This window comes from Lissotriton vulgaris, chromosome 2_1, assembly GCF_964263255.1.
Source record: "Lissotriton vulgaris chromosome 2_1, aLisVul1.2, whole genome shotgun sequence".
Classification (NCBI taxonomy): Eukaryota; Metazoa; Chordata; class Amphibia; order Caudata; family Salamandridae; genus Lissotriton; species Lissotriton vulgaris.
Window position 1 is genome coordinate 1,661,873,317 of NC_141687.1, and position 20,646 is coordinate 1,661,893,962.

Here is a 20,646-nt window from a genome sequence, read left to right on the forward strand (position 1 = left end):
GTGTCTTGATTAAACTGGAATTTGGTTTTAATAAGTTCAGATAGACAATCTTTCGACTTAGAGGAGTAATATGAATGTTCTAGTTTTTTTAATTTTGGATAACAGAGCTTTGGTGGATTGCTGTGCCTTCTTCCGTTTTGCTGATACGAATCTAATGACAAAGTCTCTGGCTGAAGCTTTAAATGCATCCCATATTAAATGAAAAGGAATGGTATCTGAATGATTGAAGAGAAAATGAGTGTTGTTAAAGCGCCATTTCCGAGACAATTTGGGTTTGTGCAAGACATCCAGACGTATTGTGATAGGAGCATGGTCAGATATAAAAATAGAGCCAATATCTGCTATCATAAGTGACTGAGAAATGTTGAGAAAAATAGAAAAGTAGTCTAGTCGTGACTGAGTGTGGTGCATCGGTGAATAAAAGGAATACTCTTTCAGAGTGGGGGTGCAGAGTCTTCATGCATCTACGAGCTTATGTTGATTAACTATTTGTGCAAAAAGTTTAGGAGACTTATCTAAACTACTATTATAAAGAGAGAACACAAACCTTTTGGCAAGGTAAACTTGGGAACCACAGCGCCAATCCACACACCCAATACATTGTTGTAATCCACAGGGTGTGCAGATGGACATGGGCTATAAATTTTTTTTTAAAAATGTAAATTTAAAAATATAACTTAAAAAAAAAGTAGTGCCCTGAAAGTAGCGCCGGCCACGACGCTGACGGCCACGACGTAGTGCTGGCCGCAACATACGTGAAAACAAGGAGGAGCAGCTGTGAAGTGAGGAGCTCGGGGAGGAGCGGCAGCTCAGGTAAGGCTCTGGGACACGGGACGGGAGGGAGACGGTGCGGAAGGTTGGCCCGGAAAAACTGCGGTAAGGCTCAGGGTCTGGGGGCAGCATTTCAGGCTTGCGTGCACTCCCGCCCCGGCCCCCGCCCGCCACGAAATTGTCCGGGACACAGACAATGTCGTGGCGGGCGGGTGGGGGCGGGAGTGCATGCAAGCCTGAAATGCTGCCCCCAGCCCCCTTCTGCCCCAGGCAACGCTGGGGCGGGCTGCTAGTGAGGGATAAAAGGAATTGACGAATTCCGATCTATAAAAGGATCAAAGACTTCATTGCAGTCACCTGCCAGAATAAAATTATCGTCATAACATTGTGTAATATGTTGGGTCAAAGAAGTCCAAAAAGAGGGGTCACCATTTGTGGGTGCATAAAAGTTCAATAAAGAGATCGGAGCATTATCCACTGTAAATTTAGCAAATACCCATCTACCTAATTGATCTGCAGATTGTAATATTATTTTGACCGAAAGGGACTTACGAAAAAGTATGAGGACTCCATTGCATTTGCCATCACCCTGGGAGGAGAGGACCTCTCCCACCCAACCTCTTTTCAATTTTGCAGACTCCTCATATGATAAGTGTGATTCCTGTAAACATGCAATATCCGTTTCTAATTTAGCTAAGTGTGTAAGAACTCTCTGTCGCTTAATGGGAGAATGTAAACCTCTGACATTCCATGAGACAATTTTTAAAGGCATAAAAGAAAATTGTAAACGTGCATAAAAAGCCAATAAGGCACAAACCTTGAGCAAGTTATCCCATAGTTACCAAATAATCAACTGTAAGTAAAATGGAACAGCTGAAATTCAAAAGGATAAACGGGGAAAAGAAAGATGAAGCTCAGAAATATGAATAGGTATTGAGATAAGGTATATGGAAGAAAAAAGAAAGAAAGAAGAAAGAAAATGACAGAGAGGAACGAAAAATCAAATGCAATAGAAGACTTACATGAAATCCAAAACATACCAGGGAAGGAGGGGTGGAAGGCCACACGGGACAATGATGTGTCCCCGGGAAAGGCGGGGGAGGAAAATGGAACCAACGGACTTTAGAACATGAGGGAAGGAGCGATATGCGGGAAACAACCTGTAAAGCGAGAAAATTGTTCAAATGTATAATAAGAAAAAAGAAAATGAAAAGTTTGCTAAATGTACATATTAAAAGGCTATATATGGAATGCAAACAAATCTAAACATTAGATCCAAAAGAGACTATTTGGAGCTCGATGGTGGAGCAATATCCATCACGTCAGCACTGTAAGAGTAGAGGAAGCTTTTCAATTTTATTGGGTCATCATAAGTTGTAGTTTTGTTGTTGATAGTCACCTTGAAAAGGCAGGGATGGAACAATCCATACCGTGCCCCTATAGAGCGTAACTGTGGCCTCAGTGCTAAAAATTCCACGATCCGCAGTTGGCTTGGCATAATCTTGAGAAACATATATAAAGTTTCCTGACCAAGTAATGAGATTTATAGCTCGAGCCGCAGATAGAATTTTCAACAGATCAGTGTACTCAAGAAGATACAGGATCACTCCTCTTGGTTTTCTTGTGGAGGATGAGGACGATGCATTTGCTATTGGACCCAACCGATGAGCTCTCTGAATATTTAGAATAGTACTCTCTGGTAGCTTTAGAAGCTTTGGGATAAAAGATTTGAAAAAAGCAATTGGGTCAGAGCCTTCTGTTCCTTCAGGTAGACCATAAATACTGAGATTATTTCTTCTATTTCTGTTTTCATTTGCTTGTGTAGTGTCGAGACCCGAGAGCATAGAGAATCCACTCTGGATGTGGAAGAATTGAGTGAGAGAATATTTTGCTCCAGTGTAATGACCCGATCATCTACACTTGACTATTTATCAGCGAGTTCCTGAAGTTTAGAACTATGTTCCTCAGCGAACGGGCGTAGGGCCCTGATTTCCTCTAACAAAAGGTCCATTGTGACCGAAGTAGATAGTTTAGGGGGAGAGGGAGGGTCTTTTTTCAATCTTTTAGATGCGTCCTTGGTGTTACTAGAAGCCGAAGTAACTGAAGATGTCGACGCACTTTTAGGTGAAGTATTAGTTAAGTCCTCCATGGATAAACACTGATAACGTAAACCAGTATGGACTAGAAATCTGCGAAACAATGAGTTTGACTTATATAAGTCCTTAGGTAGCCTTCCCATAGAGTAAGAGGATAATCTGTTAAGCCGCCATCTCCTTCGGGCGTTAGCCACGCCCCCCCGAAGACCAATCCCTATAGCGGCTTTAGGTGGCAGAATCAAAGTGTACGTCACCTGGGAATCGAGATGTCACAATACCATTAAAATCTTATGTTGAAGTTAACGAGGAAGTGAATAATCTTTATTTCCCTGAACGCGATAGAACCCATATTGTAGGGTGACCAGATTTTGAGAAGCAATAACCGGGTCAGGTCAGACATAAAAGTAGGACTAAAGACTTAAGTCTAATTTTTATATCTGGCCTGAGGCTCGGTCTTCTGAACTGTTTGGAGGGACTATGAGCGCAGGACTCTGCGTCAAAACACGGCACGCTGAACCGTGAATACAGCATTGCATTAATGATTCAGAACACTCGACTTTAATACAAAGTTTATATTGTTTGCATCACCAGGACTTCAAATCCCAGAAATCTAGATATGACGGTGTTTCCAACACACGCCTACCAGGAGGTTTGTCTGAACGTCATAAAACACGTGATGCCCCACGAGTGTGTTTGTAAGCAGCCCCTGATGAGGGGGGGGAGGCCCCCTGAAACGCGTTGGGCACCTGACAAAATGGAAAGCGGAGAAGCGTGCTGACACGAACAGCCCGGAGGGAAGATTCCCGCAGTGTGCCTCTCAAAGCCCTTGGCATTTGGTGAACAATTTATCGCACGGTGGCCATACCGTGGAGAGAGCACTACCGCTTGTTGGCTGGGAAGTGACTGGCCGGCAGGATGAGGCTCGGTCTTCTGAACTGTTTGGAGGGACTATGAGCGCAGGACTCTGTGTCAAAACACGGCGCGCTGAACCGTGAATACAGCCTACTAAAGGTCAAAATATCATGCATTAATGATTCAGAACACTCGACTTTACTAAAAAGTTTATATTGTTTGCATCACCAGGACTTCAAATCCCAGAAATCAAGGTATGACGGTGTTTCCAACACACGCCTACCAGGAGGTTTGTCTGAACGTCATAAAACACGTGATGCCCCACGAGTGTGTTTGAAAGCAGCCCCTGATGAGGGGGGGAGGCCCCCTGAAACGCGTTGGGCACCTGACAAAATGGAAAGCGGAGAAGCGTGCTGACATGAACAGCCCGGAGGGAAGAGTCCCGCAGTGTGCCTCTCAAAGCCCTTGGCATTTGGTGAACAATTTATCGCACGGTGGCCATACCGTGGAGAGAGCACCACCGCTTGTTGGCTGGTTAGTGACTGGCCGGCAGGATGAGGCTCGGTCTTCTGAACTGTTTGGAGGGACTATGAGCGCAGGACTCTGTGTCAAAACACGGCGCGCTGAACCGTGAATACAGCCTACTAAAGGTCAAAATATCATGCATTAATGATTCAGAACACTCGACTTTACTAAAAAGTTTATATTGTTTGCATCACCAGGACTTCAAATCCCAGAAATCAAGGTATGACGGTGTTTCCAACACACGCCTACCAGGAGGTTTGTCTGAACGTCATAAAACACGTGATGCCCCACGAGTGTGTTTGAAAGCAGCCCCTGATGAGGGGGGGAGGCCCCCTGAAACGCGTCGGGCACCTGACAAAATGGAAAGCGGAGAAGCGTGCTGACACGAACAGCCCGAAGGGAAGAGTCCCGCAGTGTGCCTCTCAAAGCCCTTGGCATTTGGGGAACAAATTATCGCACGGTGGCCATACCGTGGAGAGAGCACCACCGCTTGTTGGCTGGGAAGTGACTGGCCGGCAGGATGAGGCTCGGTCTTCTGAACTGTTTGGAGGGACTATGAGCGCAGGACTCTGTGCCAAAACATGGCGCGCTGAACCGTGAATACAGCCTACTAAAGGTCAAAATATCATGCATTAATGATTCAGAACACTCGACTTTACTAAAAAGTTTATATTGTTTGCATCACCAGGACTTCAAATCCCAGAAATCAAGGTATGGCGGTGTTTCCAACACACGCCTACCAGGAGGTTTGTCTGAACGTCATAAAACACGTGATGCCCCACGAGTGTGTTTGAAAGCAGCCCCTGATGAGGGGGGGAGGCCCCCTGAAACGCGTCGGGCACCTGACAAAATGGAAAGCGGAGAAGCGTGCTGACACGAACAGCCCGGAGGGAAGAGTCCCGCAGTGTGCCTCTCAAAGCCCTTGGCATTTGGTGAACAATTTATCGCACGGTGGCCATACCGTGGAGAGAGCATCACCGCTTGTTGGCTGGGAAGTGACTGGCCGGCAGGATGAGGCTCGGTCTTCTGAACTGTTTTGAGGGACTATGAGCGCAGGACTCTGTGTCAAAACACGGCGCGCTGAACCATGAATACAGCCTACTAAAGGTCAAAATATCATGCATTAATGACTCCGCAGTGTGCCTCTCAAAGCCCTTGGCATTTGGTGAACAATATCTATATATATATATATATATATATATATATATATATATATATATATTACCTACTGGCGGTCGCCAGTAGGTAGTTATAGTTAGAATTTTTTTCAATGTTAAATCTCGAAATTCTATTTGGAATAACTTTGGCACCGGTGGACGAATCTGCCTGAAAAGTTCCTCAAAATGGCCTCGTCGAGCTCCGGTCCTTTCCTGAAAGTTTGGGAGGGATTCGTCTAGCGGGGGCCGAGATAAAAGGGGGGTCCCAAAACACGTTTTACCCATGTTAATTTCCATAGGGCGGTCGATTTCACTTTTAGCCCGAACGGCTGAATGGATTTCCACCAAATTTGGCAAAATTGTAGGGACTGGTAGCCCTATGTGCCTTTGCTATGTCTCAAGATATGTGCTCCAGTGGATTTTGAGTAATTTAGGTTCAAAAAAATATATATATCTATAGGCGCGCTCCGGTGCGCGCACCGGGGAGCGCACCAGGCGCGACACGCGACTTGCGCACGGAAACTGATTGGCTCACGGGTGTCTGTAAACATTCGAAACAGTCCGGAGCGGCCGCCATCTTGTGTCTCGGTAGGATCGAGACACAAGAGGTGACATAAAAAAAGGGAGAAATGACTATAAGGGGGGAGGGTAGACCCCCTCCTGACCCCCTAGGTTTAATGTGGGGGCTAAAATAGGGTCCCGCTGGGCATTTAAAAAAAATATTTTTTTTCGATTTGCGCGGGGGGAGCGCCCGGTACGCGCACCGGGAAGCGCACCGGGGAGCGAAGCACGGGGAAAATCCAGGACCTTATTTATGAAGGCCTTGCGACAGTTTTGCGCCGCCTGTGCGTCACTTTTTGTGACGCACCAGCGGTGTAAAAAAATGTGCATCGTTGCGCTATATTTAAAAAGTGACGCATCTAGGTAGATGGGTCACTTTTTAAAACCCTGCGCCACATTATACTTGCGTCAGGTATAATGTATTCAGAGGGGGCGCTCCCCCGCAAAAAGCTTGGTAATAGCAACGCAGTGAAATCTATGAGATTTCACTGCGTCTCTTTTAGGATGCTGTTGCGTCAAAATCTTGCGCCTGCCTCACAGCAGGTGTAAGACTGACGCAAGACCATTCACATGGTGCTTTCCCCATGTGAAAGTACGCATTACTGGAGTTGCGTCACTTTTGTGACGCACTCCAGCAATGCGTTACTTTTGTGTTTACAGATACGTCAGGAATACTGACGTATCTGTAACTCCTTGCGACATGATTCGTCATACATTAAATATGACACATCTGGAATGTTGTAAGGAGTGCGCACAGAAAAGTGACGCATCGCACCAGCGGTGTAAAAAAATGCGCCTCGTTGCGCTATATTTAAAAAGTGACGCATCTAGGTAGATGGGTCACTTTTTAAAACCCTGCGCCACATTATACCTGCGTCAGGTATAATGTATGCAGAGGGGGCGTTCCCCCGCAAAAAGCTTGGTAATAGCGACGCAGTGAAATCTATGAGATTTCACTGCGTCACTTTTAGGATGCTGTTGCGTCAAAATCTTGCGCCTGCCTCACAGCAGGTGTAAGACTGACGCAAGATCTTTCACATGGTGCTTTCCCCATGTGAAAGGATGCATTACTGGAGTTGCGTCACTTTTGTGACGCACTCCAGCAATGTGTCACTTTTGTGTTTACAGATACGTCAGAAATACTGACGTATCTGTAACTCCTTGTGACATGATTCGTCATACATTAAATATGACACATCTGGAATGTCGTAAGGAGTGCGCACAGAAAAGTGACGCATCGCACCAGCGGTGTAAAAAAATGTGCCTCGTTACGCTATATTTAATAAGTGACGCATCTAGGTAGATGGGTCACTTTTTAAAACCCTGCGCCACATTATACCTGCGTCAGGTATAATGTATGCAGAGGGGGCGTTCCCCCGCAAAAAGCTTGGTAATAGCGACGCAGTGAAATCTATGAGATTTCACTGCGTCACTTTTAGGATGCTGTTGCGTCAAAATCTTGCGCCTGCCTCACAGCAGGTGTAAGACTGACGCAAGACCTTTCACATGGTGCTTTCCCCATGTGAAAGGACGCATTACTGGAGTTGCGTCACTTTTGTGACGCACTCCAGTAATGCGTCACTTTTGTGTTTACAGATACGTCAGAAATACTGACGTATCTGTAACTCCTTGCGACATGATTCGTCATACATTAAATATGACACATCTGGAATGTCATAAGGAGTGCGCACAGAAAAGTGACGCATCGCACCAGCGGTGTAAAAAAATGCGCCTCGTTGCGCTATATTTAAAAAGTGACGCATCTAGGTAGATGGGTCACTTTTTAAAACCCTGCGCCACATTATACCTGCGTCAGGTATAATGTATGCAGAGGGGGCGTTCCCCCGCAAAAAGCTTGGTAATAGCGACGCAGTGAAATCTATGAGATTTCACTGCGTCACTTTTAGGATGCTGTTGCGTCAAAATCTTGCGCCTGCCTCACAGCAGGTGTAAGACTGACGCAAGACCTTTCACATGGTGCTTTCCCCATGTGAAAGAACGCATTACTGGAGTTGCGTTACTTTTGTGACGCACTCCAGCAATGCGTCACTTTTGTGTTTACAGATACGTCAGAAATACTGACGTATCTGTAACTCCTTGCGACATGATTCATCATACATTAAATATGACACATATGGAATGTCGTGAGGAGTGCGCACAGAAAAGTGGCGCATCGCACCAGCGGTGTAAAAAAATGTGCCTCGTGGCACTATATTTAAAATGTGACGCATCTAGGTAGATGGGTCACTTTTTAAAACCCTGCGCCACATTATACCTGCTTCAGGTATAATGTATGCAGAGGGGGCGTTCCCCCGCAAAAAGCTTCGTAATAGCGACGCAGTGAAATCTATGAGATTTCACTGCGTCACTTTTACGATGCTGTTGCGTCAAAATCTTGCGCCTGCCTCACAGCAGGTGTAAGACTGACGCAAGACCTTTCACAGGGTGCTTTCCCTATGTGAAAGGACGCATTACTGGAGTTGCGTTACTTTTGTGACGCAATTCACAAATGCGTCACTTTTGTGTTTACAGATACGTCAGAAATACTGACGTATCTGTAACTCCTTGCGACATGATTTGTCATACATTAAATATGACACATCTGGAATGTCGTAAGGAGTGCGCACAGAAAAGTGACGCATCGCTGTTTTTACGCAGCGATGCGTCACTTTTCAGAAATGAGGCCTCCAGTTTATTCACTGTGTCACCTCTACGACCCTTTCTTGCGTCAATATGTCCCTTTTGCATACATTACACCTGACGTAGGAATAATGTGGCGCAGGGGTTTACAAAGTGACGTATTTACCTAGATACGCCACTTTGTAAATATGAATAAATACGGTGCATTTTTTATTGGACTGATGCACAAAAAGTGATGCTTTGGTGGCGTTAAAGTGACGCATGGCTTCATAAATGAGGCCTTCTGCCTTCAACTCCAGCAATGCATCTTTTCTTATCCTTCCACACCCCTGTGCCTTTTCAACATTTTCTTTGAATATCAACATTCCCCATATTCACTCTTCTTCTCCTTACTTTCTTTCCTAACACTCACCTTCTTTCAGTCCTCCTACTTCACTTCCTTTCTCCTCTCATACCTTTCTGTTCTTTCTTACTCATTCTCCTTTCCATAATCAATGCACTCTATTTCACTTACTCTTTTTTCTTTTTTTAAGAATATAGCTCTTTGATGAGAATTGGAGGTAGTTCTGAAAAGAACTTTTTGTTTTCTTCTTTTTTCTAAACAGGAACAAAAACAGGGAATGGAAACTGCTCAACAGGAGCAAAAAAAACAAAAAAAATTAGGGGTGGGAAGGGCAGCGATGGTTTTCTAATGCTCGAACCATGAGCTGTACACTTTGTTCTCCAAAGGTAAGCAGTTGATTGCAGTATCTGCATCTGAGAGCACCATGGTTAAAAGCAGGTTGAATGTTCGGAACCAGCTCTTGTGATCTCCCCCTCCCAGTAGAAGTTGCTCCTCCGGTTGATGTAGAGGCCCCATCACTGGGAACCTCTTGTGCCAGAGCCCTGACACTTTCCCGGGCAAAATTCTGGGGGTGCTTCCTCTCCACATGTCGGATCATCGTGTAGTTTCCAAATGAGTACTTTTTTAAGGGGTTACCCCGCGACAGCACTTCTTTGCAGATCCTGCACTCCACTTTTGGAGCATTCACCTTGTTTTGGTTAGGTGGGATTTTAAAAAATTTCCAAATAAAATGTTCCTTAACTTTTCGTTGAGTAGGCTCTTCATTGATGAATTCTGGATCTTCATCACTGCTGGATTGTCTGGCAGCCATGGTAAAACCAAGAAATATCCAGGAGCAAAAAGGCAGGTCTTGCAGTCACAAAAGTGAAAGAAGAAGTGAAGGAAATGGGTGGGGATTTCATTCTTTGTAAAAAAAAACTGTTAGCAACCAATGAAAAGTGTTATTTTAAGGTCACATGACTTGACGCGCTGACGCTGCGCGCTCCGGAGCGATTCCGGGTGCGCACACGCGGCGTGAACGTAGGCGCTTCCGGGGCGCATACGCGGCGCGAACGTAGGCGCTTCTGGGGGCGTACACGCGGCGCGAACGTATGCGCTTTCGAGGGCGCTTACGTTGCGCGCCGAAGTGATGTCATCATACTTTTATGGAAATGCATAATCATTTTCCTTATAAAAAAAAAACAGCTTTTATTTGTATGGTACAAAATGTTTTGCATTATTATTAACTTTTCATTCATATTTTTTTCACGAACGAAAGTAGCGCTCTGGGTGCGCTTTCCGGAGAGCTTACCGGTGAACTTACCGGAAAGCTTACCGGAGAGCTTACCGGAGCGCGCACCCAGAGCGCCCCAGGAAAAAATGATATAAAAAAAACTCAAAAATTAATACTTACACAAAACATCAAATTGTAAAAAAAAACATAGGTTAGAAACTCGATATAGAAAGGAATTAGCATTTAAAAAACCTATGAAATTCACTGAAAAAACATAGGTTTCACACCAGTTATAGTTAGGAATTAGCATTTAAAAAACCTATTAAATTCACTGAAAAAACCATAGGTTTCACACCAGTTATAGTTAGCTGGAAATTTTATTGACATAAAACCATTGAAATTCCCACGTTATAGTTAGTTGGACTCACTATAACTTGCGCGCCTGCAATGCACTGCTGATGACGTCACATATTACAGCACTCATGACATGGTCAGTGACATCACTCATGACATCACTGATGACACCATCCTTGTGACAGAGTGAGAGACCTCCTTTCAGTGTAATGTAAGCCTTGAAACACATATTCAAAAATAGTATTTAACATTTTCAAAAAAGTGGAGATACCCATACCAGTTACAACAAACAATTCAGTAATTCCACCATCTATATACACATCCACTCATTCACAAACAGTTCTATATAGTCACTCATACATATACTCACTCATTATATGTAGTGATACACCTATACATCCTGTTACACACCGACAGTCATCCAAAAGTTACTCACACACATATTCACACATGCAAAAAACTAATGAACATTCATTTATTTGCATATACAGCTATACACACACTACCACTTTACTTCTAAGAATACTTACACATACTTACTCTCTTAAACAATCACTTATATAAACACATACTAATTTAAACATGAACTCTTATAATCTCTCACTCTCACATATACTCAGTTTTATAAATCAATACTCACATATACTAGATTAAAACATATGTCGTTACTGAAAAAGACAATAGTGAGACAGTTGTTTACTCACTAACATACACATATACACACTCATACATCCATACAGTCCTGTACATATGCTGTCTTCAAAACACATACAAACAGTGAGTCAGTCACCAACCATACAGCCACTTATACACAAAGTGAAACACTGATACATACATTTCAATATATAAAAGTTACTTGCTAATATATGTATTCACTAAGATACACTTAATAAGGCAGTTAACCAATCAATTCTTTTAAAAACAAACATCCATTTACACACTTATTTAACCATATAAAAAAAAATTATTTTTCAGAAAGACACACATTCACTGGATGGTGTCATCAGTGATGTCATGAGTGATGTCACTGGCCATGTCATGAGTGATGTAATATGTGACGTCATCAGCAGTGCATTGCAGGCGCGCAAGTTATAGTGAGTCCAACTAACTATAACGTGGGAATTTCAATGGTTTTATGTCAATAAAATTTCCAGCTAACTATAACTGGTGTGAAACCTATGTTTTTTTCAGTGAATTTAATAGGTTTTTTAAATGCTAATTCCTAACTGTAACTGGTGTGAAACCTATGGTTTTTTCAGTGAATATATATATATATATACACACACACACACATAAAAGGCTACTTTTAAATTACACCAGACATGGTTTGACCTCCAACCTGCATCCTCCTCCCCACGCTGTCTATATGCTGGGGACAGGCAGCGAACCTTTTCTGTGCTGTCTGCCAAGAAAAGATCAATAAATGATTTCAATTATTTCAGACTTCACAGGCGCCTGTGGAAGGAATACCTTCAATTCTCCTTCCCAGGATGACCTGACCTTTGTCCCAAAAACCGGGACATATGTTTAAAATTACCAAAAGCGCCGGGATTCCGGTACTGTCTGGGGAAATATGGGATGTCTGGTCACCCTACCATATTGCCATTTTAGGAGCCAATTTCCATTTGCTTTGATAATAGGATTAAGGTAGGGGGCACAACTCAGAAGTAGTTGGTTCCGCGAATTGCATCAGGTGAAAATTGGACAAACCGCAGAAGCACATAGTGCACAAGCCCTGATTTATCCACATTGGTATGTGGAATAACATGCACTGTTAGCATGTTATTCCCCATTCCAAGGTAGCCAACATGCAATTGGGCACAAATTGTGCACTCGCCTAGTTGCGATCTTTGCCTATTCACAGATTAGCGGGTGTGTGCAGGCTGGTTGTGATCAGGCCCTAAGTGGACAGTGATGATCAACGTCCAGTTTTCAGTCATGAGCAAGTATTTTTCTGTGTTTCGTTTTTAGAGTCGAAGAAGGAGGAGGAAGAAAGCAGTTGGTCTTCGTCTTCGCTTCCTTACATCGCTGCGGGTGCAGGTAAGGTGTTACCCCTATTCTCTTTCTGCAGGTAGCCTGTCATGACGTTCTAGGCCAACACTGCACAATGGAGGTGCTAAGGGGCAACAGGTTGGTGGTTTATGTAGCATTTTACTATTAATATGGTCATCTGAATTTTGAGTGGCAAAGGTGCTCCTTTTACTCATAGGATCCTGGCCATGTCTACGGGTGCAAAGCCGAAGAAGGAGTTAGATAACCATAGTATGAGACCGTTGGGGGTAACTGTAGGTGCCTGAAGGGGATTCATGTGTAAGGAAGCCTCAGCTACTAAAGGACTAGTTAGTAAAACCTTCTGCGGTGGTTGAAATTAGACCACAAGAAAAAGGAGCAGCAGAGGACCAGGGAGCCGCGAAGTCTATAAAGTGCCATTTACTATTTTTGCAAGTAGTGATTTTGGCACCAGGAGATCACAGATGACTAGGAGAAACAATCAAATGGTGGAACTTTGAGACAAAGACCACAGGGTGGGCAAACGTCTGTATTTTGTGCGAACGCTTTAATCTTAGAGCAAAGCTAATGAACACTTATACCAATGGAGAAAGAGGTGATGCATAATTGCTCCTTCTGTATTCAAACACAAATTCCCTCTAACATCCACCTGTCCAGCACAGGTTCTGTAGAGGAAGACTGAGGTGCATTGGCATCTCTAAGTAGGTTTCCATCATTAGTAGATTGAACGTGCAGAGGAGCTGTAGATCAGAGGGGAGGTAGGTTGACAGGTAGTCCTATGTTTAGGCTGGAATGATGGAGAATTTGGGCACTTTGACATAGTTCATTGTAAAGGAGAGTGACTTTGATTGCTCGTGTAACATGTGTCTCTGTCTCTTCTTCTGCACAGTGATTGGTGCTGTTGCTGCCCCTGCTGCATTGACAGCAGCTGGGTTTACAGCAGCTGGTATAGCAGCCGGGTCCTTGGGAGCTGGAATGATGAAGTTGACAGCCCTTGCCTACGGTGGTGGAGTGCCGGCTGGATCAGCAGTTGCTATCCTGCAGAGTGCGGGTAAGAGAAGCACAATGTGAACTGGTGGAACCTTCAAGTGTATGAGGCACCCTCACTTAGATCTGAGAGCGTACCATGGCTGTATTGTTGCTCTCATTTGCGTGTTTCTTATTGGAAGTCTTGCCTTCCTCTTCTTGTGTGTGCTTCTCCCCTGGTGCATGCCCTCTTTACACTCCTATTGATCAGCTAACTTGTATACTTTCACTGCTCACATATAGGGAACTACTTTTTTCTCTTTCATTCAGCAATCCTTGAGAGTCCATGTGTTTTTTCTGTTTGCTGCTTTCCACTTCATATACCCGACCCATACGCTGTGTTACTCCAATCTTGTTTGTAAAAGTGGCTTAGGTAGACCATGGCGGTCCCTGCCTTTGCCGCCCCACGGCGACCACATGGAAGACCGAAGGGTGGAGGGCGATGTCACCAAAACTCGTGCCACCCAGGGCGGAACGCCGACCCCCACCCCACCTTGCTATGCCACTGGTTTGTAAAGCCGTTGGAACTCAACTCCTTGGTTAAATATTGCAAATACACCCCCTTGTGTCCCTGATATTTCAGAGGAATTGATTTATCCTAAATATAAGGGTGCTAGTTGTCTAATTTATAATTTTGTATGACAACTTTGTATTTCGTATTGTGTATATATTGATTGTTCTTCGTGACATTTCATTTGTTTGTATTGATGTTTGATTATTATGAGTTTATTTGTAATTGTATGTCAAAACACATTTTCACGTTGTTCATTTTCACTGTGTAAGTACTAATGTGGTATTTCGTTTAGTTGACTATGTGTTCTTTTTGTGATCAAAGATATTAATTAAAAAAATAATGAAATAAAAGGCAGAAATTACTGCTAAGGTAAACGTATTAGTTTGCGTTCATCTTACTTCATATGAATAAGTGTTGTGAAGTCACTAGAGGCATAGGTAATTTTTTTCTTATGTACTGGTTTGTAAAGCAGCACAGCAACAGGGATATTTTTGTTGCTGGGCAATAGCTAAATAGTAGACTTTGTCAGCCACGGTTGGTAATGGGTGTACCTGCAGGGCGGTGACGTGGAAAGGGGCATGGTGGGGGTAGTAATCTATGGATTATGGAGCTTTACAGGTATGTGAACATATAAATAAATAAAACGAATTTCGTTGCGTGCACTGCATCACATTTGGGGATGCAGTGCACGCAACAAAATTTGTTTTATTTATTTATATGTTTACTTACCTGTAAAGCTCCATAATCTATATATTACTACCCCCCCACTCTGCCCCTTCCCCACGTCACCGTCCTGCAGGTACACCCACTACCGACTGCGGCTGGACTTTGTCATATAACTTATTAGGCACCCACAGGCCTTTATATTCCTCTGGGAAAGGCCAACTGCTGCACTCATTCAGATGGTGTCTGCAGCAGAAGGTGTGCGTAACATCATACTTCTCCTTGAGGCCCATAAACCTACACCATGGACTACTGAAGATGCCACATGTCTGAATCGTGTGCAAACAAAGGGCCTAATTTTAAGTTCGGCATATGGGTTACTCTCTTCCAAAAGTGACAGATATCCCATCTGTCATATTACTTGTGCCATTGGATATAATTATGGGTCCCGGTTTTATGGTATTTATGGTCTGAACATTTCCATCTGTATTTATTCATATTCATTTTTTGACCATCTTATTAGTATTTTTGCATATATTTTTTCTGTTTTGTGACTAAATTAATTCAGAACTTGTATTTTCCACATTTGTTTAACTGATAAATAAGAATTCATACTTTGATGTGCTTCGGTGTTAACACATTAAATTACCAAATACACCTATATGCAAATATTAGCTTTATACAGTAAATATGTTGAGATAAGCATTGATTTAAGGAAATCACAACCAGTTTTTTGAACTCCCAATGCTGTCAATCTGCTCAGCTGTTGGCCTGGAATTTATAAATGGCAGCATGAAAAGTTCCTCCAAAGATCCCCAGGGGCAGATTTACAAGCCCCTTGCAACACTTTTGCACCGCCAATGCATGACTTTTGTGGCACAGCCGCGGCGTAAATGTTGCGGCCCAGTTACAACGTGACGTATATTTGGAGATGCATTGTGTTGCAAGGCCCTACAACTCATTATACCTGTGTTAACTATAATGTATGCAGGGTGGGCGTTCCCACGAAAAAAGCCACGTAGAAGTGACGCAGTGAAATCTACAAGATTTCACTGCGTCACTCTACGCCTTCACTGCGTCAAAATCCCTATGCCTGCTCAGACCAGGCGTAAGGAATGATGCAGGGCTTTTCGAATGGGACTCATCCATCTATTGTGGCGCGTTGCTGGAGTTGCATCACTTTCATGAGCAACTCCAGCAATGCGTCACGTTTACGCCAATGGATGTGTCAGAATTTGTGACGCATCTGTTAATCCTTGCGCCATGGAGAACTGTATTGTAAATACAGAGCATCCATAGTGGCGCAAGGACATTCGGCGCTGAAGCATGGAAACTGACGCATCTTTGCATATGCGTCAGTTTCTTGTAAATCTGCACCCCAATTTTTTGTATTTTTCTGCTTCAAAAATAAATACAAAAAGGAAACATGTTGTTTACTGTCTTTAATTTTCTGTAAACATTTGTGAAAATGTAAAACTGGGAGCCTTGGATATAAGGCATTTATAAGGCGGACGGGATGTCTGTCACATTTGTGACAAAGTAACCCGTACCCCAGACTCCAAATCAGGCCCTAAATTAGGCATTGACAAGCGTTTCCCTAAAATTCTGTTCAGATTTTCTTGAGTGAAAACATTAATTCAATGACCAGATTTGAGATACCATATTATGTTTGCTTTCTCCAGTTTGAAAAAAACATGTTTTCTTTTAATTTTTTTAAAACAACACTTTACAGACAAACATTAGCAAAGCCAACAGACCGCTTCTCCGGTTGTAAAAGCGCAACTTATTGACTTTGCCAATACTTGTTCTTGTAGGCCACCTGGATTTGGCTGAACCTTGTAAACATATGTAGTTACTGTGACAAACAGCTCCTTTTTAAATCAGTGATGTTCACCATCACCCCTTATTAGTTCCGCTTTCTATGACGTCAACTCTTCCACTAACGCACGTCACTTGCTCCAGTGCCCTTTAGTGCTTCTTTGATAAGAGAATCCATTCCGTTTCAGGAGCAACAGCTGGAGGGGCCTACGTCAGTGCTGCTGTTGGGGGAGCTGCTGGATATGTGTATGAAAAGGTGGCAGGCAAGTCCGACCAGAAGGAGAAAAATTAAGTTGCCTATTTTAATCTTCTCAAGGTAATTCTGGAATGGGGAAACCTGGGTGGGAATCCGAAGCATGCGAGTGGGCTGTGTGGCTCTGCATCTTTTACTCTTGCTTTCTAGTCAGTTGCATTAGGAAGCCGTGAGATCCCTCTTAAGAGCACATTCTGGATAATGTTTTAAATGGCTCATCATCGGACCATGTATGGGCAGGGTTTGTTATAACACAAATATTTACACGTTTGTGTAATGATATGGTATTTCATTGCAGTAACATACATAACTATTTTGGAAAAATTTCCCGCTAGAAACTCACAACCCAGGAGCACGGTCTATGACATCAGCTTTAAAGCCGATGGTTTTAGAAATTCAGGCCTGAAGAAGGTCTAAACACTTGGACATAAGTCGGACACACACAGGGAAGAAGGGAAGAGGCGTCGCGCCGCGGCCAGGGCGACTGACGCTGGGGACCAAGGTTCGATCCCCAGCTCCAGCGCGCGACTCTGGGCAAAGCTCGCTTAATCTTCCCAACGGCCCCCAGCGCCAAGATACCCCTTCGGGGGTGATTCGTGCGCTATACAAGTACTTGATTTACATTTACATTTACAGTGGCGTTCTTAGCTCACGGATTGTTACCTTACCAAAGGCTCACCAATAACCCCTTCCATGGATACCGGGCAGAGCTCTTCAAATTATGGGGCAAAGCCATAGTGAGGGGCCGCTAAAGTCCTGTCGAATGACATGTAGACACTTGGTCACGGTGTGGCTTTAGGTATGAGGAAGGTCACTGACCTATGCATATTCTGGTGGGCTCTCTTAGGTGTCAGTGTTACACACCGCTTAATAGGGGCAGGATAACTTGAGGCTTCCATGGCGACCAGTGAATTGATGCTGGTGTTCAGTGGGGCATTTTGAAGCAAAGTGTCTTCTGGAAAGACAGATGACAGGACAGCTGGTGCTTTAGCCTCATGGGAACGGCATGCCGGCGACATGGTAGTGACAGTGAGAGAATGGTAGTCAAAAAGCTGGGCTTAAACACCCCAGCTCTACCTTGAGACACTGGTTAGTCTTTCCCTTGGGGGTCATAACCCTCCACCCCTCAGAAGATGCTACCTAGTTTGGGGTGTCAGAGTAAATGGACAAACATGTTGTGTCACCACATTAAGACTACAAACCCGAAAGATAGATCAGAACACCAATCAGTTCCCAACTTTATGCTGGGTGGACACTGACGTGAAGACGACACTAATTCTGGGCATTATCTTAGCAAAAGAGTCATGGCTATCTATTTGAGCTCTGTACAAAACTACACAATGCATACATTCCTTAATAAGTACCCTAATGAGGTGGTGATGCTGCAGGGATTGGGTTTAGAAAAGTGGTCAACAACATGTGCAGTTAGGCTAACAAAGTGGAGAACTACAGTGGGCCCTAAAGGGAACTCACTACAGTGAGAGAAGGGAAGTTGTCTTCAAAGGCATGGCATCATCCAGCCAGCGATGATGCGGTTACTCTGGTAGGATACGGGCTATGAGGGAAGCCTCTAAGACTAGGACTAGGACAGCTTTTGCCACTGAATGTAGGTAGATCTCAAGGAACAGGGAATGAGGACCAACATCCCACTCTCCGTAACCTCGCAGGTGAAGAAGCTGGCAGGGCCTCATTTGCCGGCAATCACCAAATAAGGGCCTATATATGTATACATATCAAAAAGAGTAGTTCTAGAAGTTCTAGGTTGACTCCATCTCTTTGAAAACAATTTCTAGATTTGCCCTCTTCGAAGTGGCACTCATTTGTAAACGACTGAAGCCGACTCTACACTGTCCAAAAGGTTTATGTGGAAACAAACGTCTACATAGATTGGAGCTCATGGGACACCGCATGCACCACACATCACCCTTTCACCCATGGCTCATATTATGCTTTCGGCTTACCGGTCCTCATGTCTCTCAGATTGACAGAGAGCAACACCCTATACTGGGGATCTCATTGGTCCCAGGAGGAACATGTGGCTAGGAAGGTCCACAGGCATGAATTGTTACGTTATGTTTTTCGGAAGGAATGAGATATGCGTACATCTAACGCTGTGCAATTAATATTAGTCCACAGGGATACCACTTGAGATCGCTGTTACACTATATAAATCTTTATTTTACACATTCAAAGAGTTGATTGAATATGGAATTTGTAATTTGTACCTATCCCTTTTTGAAGGAAGGGTTATTTGACCCTTCAACATGCATATACTCAGTAATAATATCTTGTCAAAATATATCCAAATTGTTTGATTTAAACTGAACGAGTATTTTAAGTAGTATTACCAAATATTTAGCTTCTGTTACCCAAGAGGAGGATAATCACAGATAGTTATAGACAGGAGCCGAGCGACAGAGTCCGCAGCGATGATGCCTTAGGACATTTAGCATCCTGCATGTGGGTTTTGAACCTGGTAATGTTAATATTGATGCAATATACAATATCTTTGTACATGATGAGTGTAAATTGGCACATTTTGCTCTCAATCTACTATATACTGGATGACTGTCCTCACCTACTCCCATCTTTTCTAGGTTGGTTGAGCAATCACAATAACCCTGTTGCCCTAAAGTGAAAATCTGATGGAACAAACGTCACAGCATGAAGCAGTTGGACAATCGATTATTGAAGCAAGGAACTCAGTAACTTCACATTTTGTGGAATGTCTTACCAGAGGGCCTACTTTGAAAGAATTGTAATATAAAAACCTTTGTAATGTCTCCATCATAGACCAATATTGTTACAGAAATTCTGCCTGTACGTTCTCTTCTGAAGATTGCCCTTCCCCTAGAGATTGGAGGACTTTTCATTACCACATCATTTTATGGAATTGTCAATTAAATCATTAAAACCACCAATAAATCCTTGTTTTCTGTTGCAAATTAAACACAAGTATAACAAGCATTTACAATGCAATAGGTCTCGCATTAATTAAGTTTGAGCTATTGGAATTGCTAAATATTGCAACACCAACTGCAACAAAAGCCTATAAATTGTAGGCCAAAAAAATGTGTATTCATTTTTGTAGCAATGGTGGCATGCTGCGCTTTAAATGAATATGTTTAAGAGTAAAGTGCGCCATACTGCTATTGTTAGAATAGTTAATTGTGGATGCGTTAACAATTGATGCGTTCACTGATGGCTGGTGGTGTGTGTGTCTGTAGAAATTGTGGACTGATGGCTGGTAGTGTGTGAGCCTGGTGGAAGTGTGCACTGCCGGCTGGTGGTGTGTGTGCCTGGTGGAAGTGTGCACTGCCGGCTGGTGGTGTGTGTGCCTGGTGGAAGCGTGCACTAACGGCTGATGGTGTGTGTGCCTGGTGAAAGCGTGCACTGACGACTGGTGGTGTGTGTCTGATGAAAGCGTGCACAGACGGATGGTGGTGTGTGTGTGTGCTTGGTGAAAGCGTGCACTGGTCAAAGTCAAAGGTTATCCATCATTTTGCGAGCTCGAGTAGCAAGCCTTAGGAAAGTGCTAGTGCGGAAAATTATTTCTTCGGTGTCCAGGGAAAGCAGCATCTGGTAAGAGTCCCCCAGGGAGAGAGGAGCACACAGTTTATGCTTATATTCTGAAGCATGTGTTTCCAGACTCCCTGCTCCCCCTTGACGGTCGGTCCGAGTTATACCTTGCACTGCTGTTAAGCCTCAATAAATCCCAGGCACACTTCCGCTTTGCATCTATCGCCACTTAGAAGAAGCAGTGTACCTACATTGATTAATCGGCTGGCTGATGGAGACACCCCTGGGAAATCTAAAGCATTTAATAAAATAACCCTCATGTTAGCTCTTA

General features: G+C 43.6%; 1 protein-coding gene across 1 annotated transcript in view; it reads left to right on the forward strand.

Moving 5' to 3' along the window:
• The window catches only part of LOC147733029 (uncharacterized), a 34,409-nt gene extending 14,636 nt beyond the window's left edge, over window positions 1-19,773 (forward strand). The window contains exons 3-6 of the mRNA XM_086957594.1: window positions 12,484-12,552; window positions 13,412-13,573; window positions 16,732-16,859; window positions 19,394-19,773. Coding sequence (XP_086813720.1) covers window positions 12,484-12,552; window positions 13,412-13,573; window positions 16,732-16,835 — 335 coding nt within the window. The 3' untranslated portion in view covers window positions 16,836-16,859; window positions 19,394-19,773. The remainder of the gene's footprint in view (window positions 1-12,483; window positions 12,553-13,411; window positions 13,574-16,731; window positions 16,860-19,393) is intronic.
• Window positions 19,774-20,646: the final 873 nt, after the last annotated feature.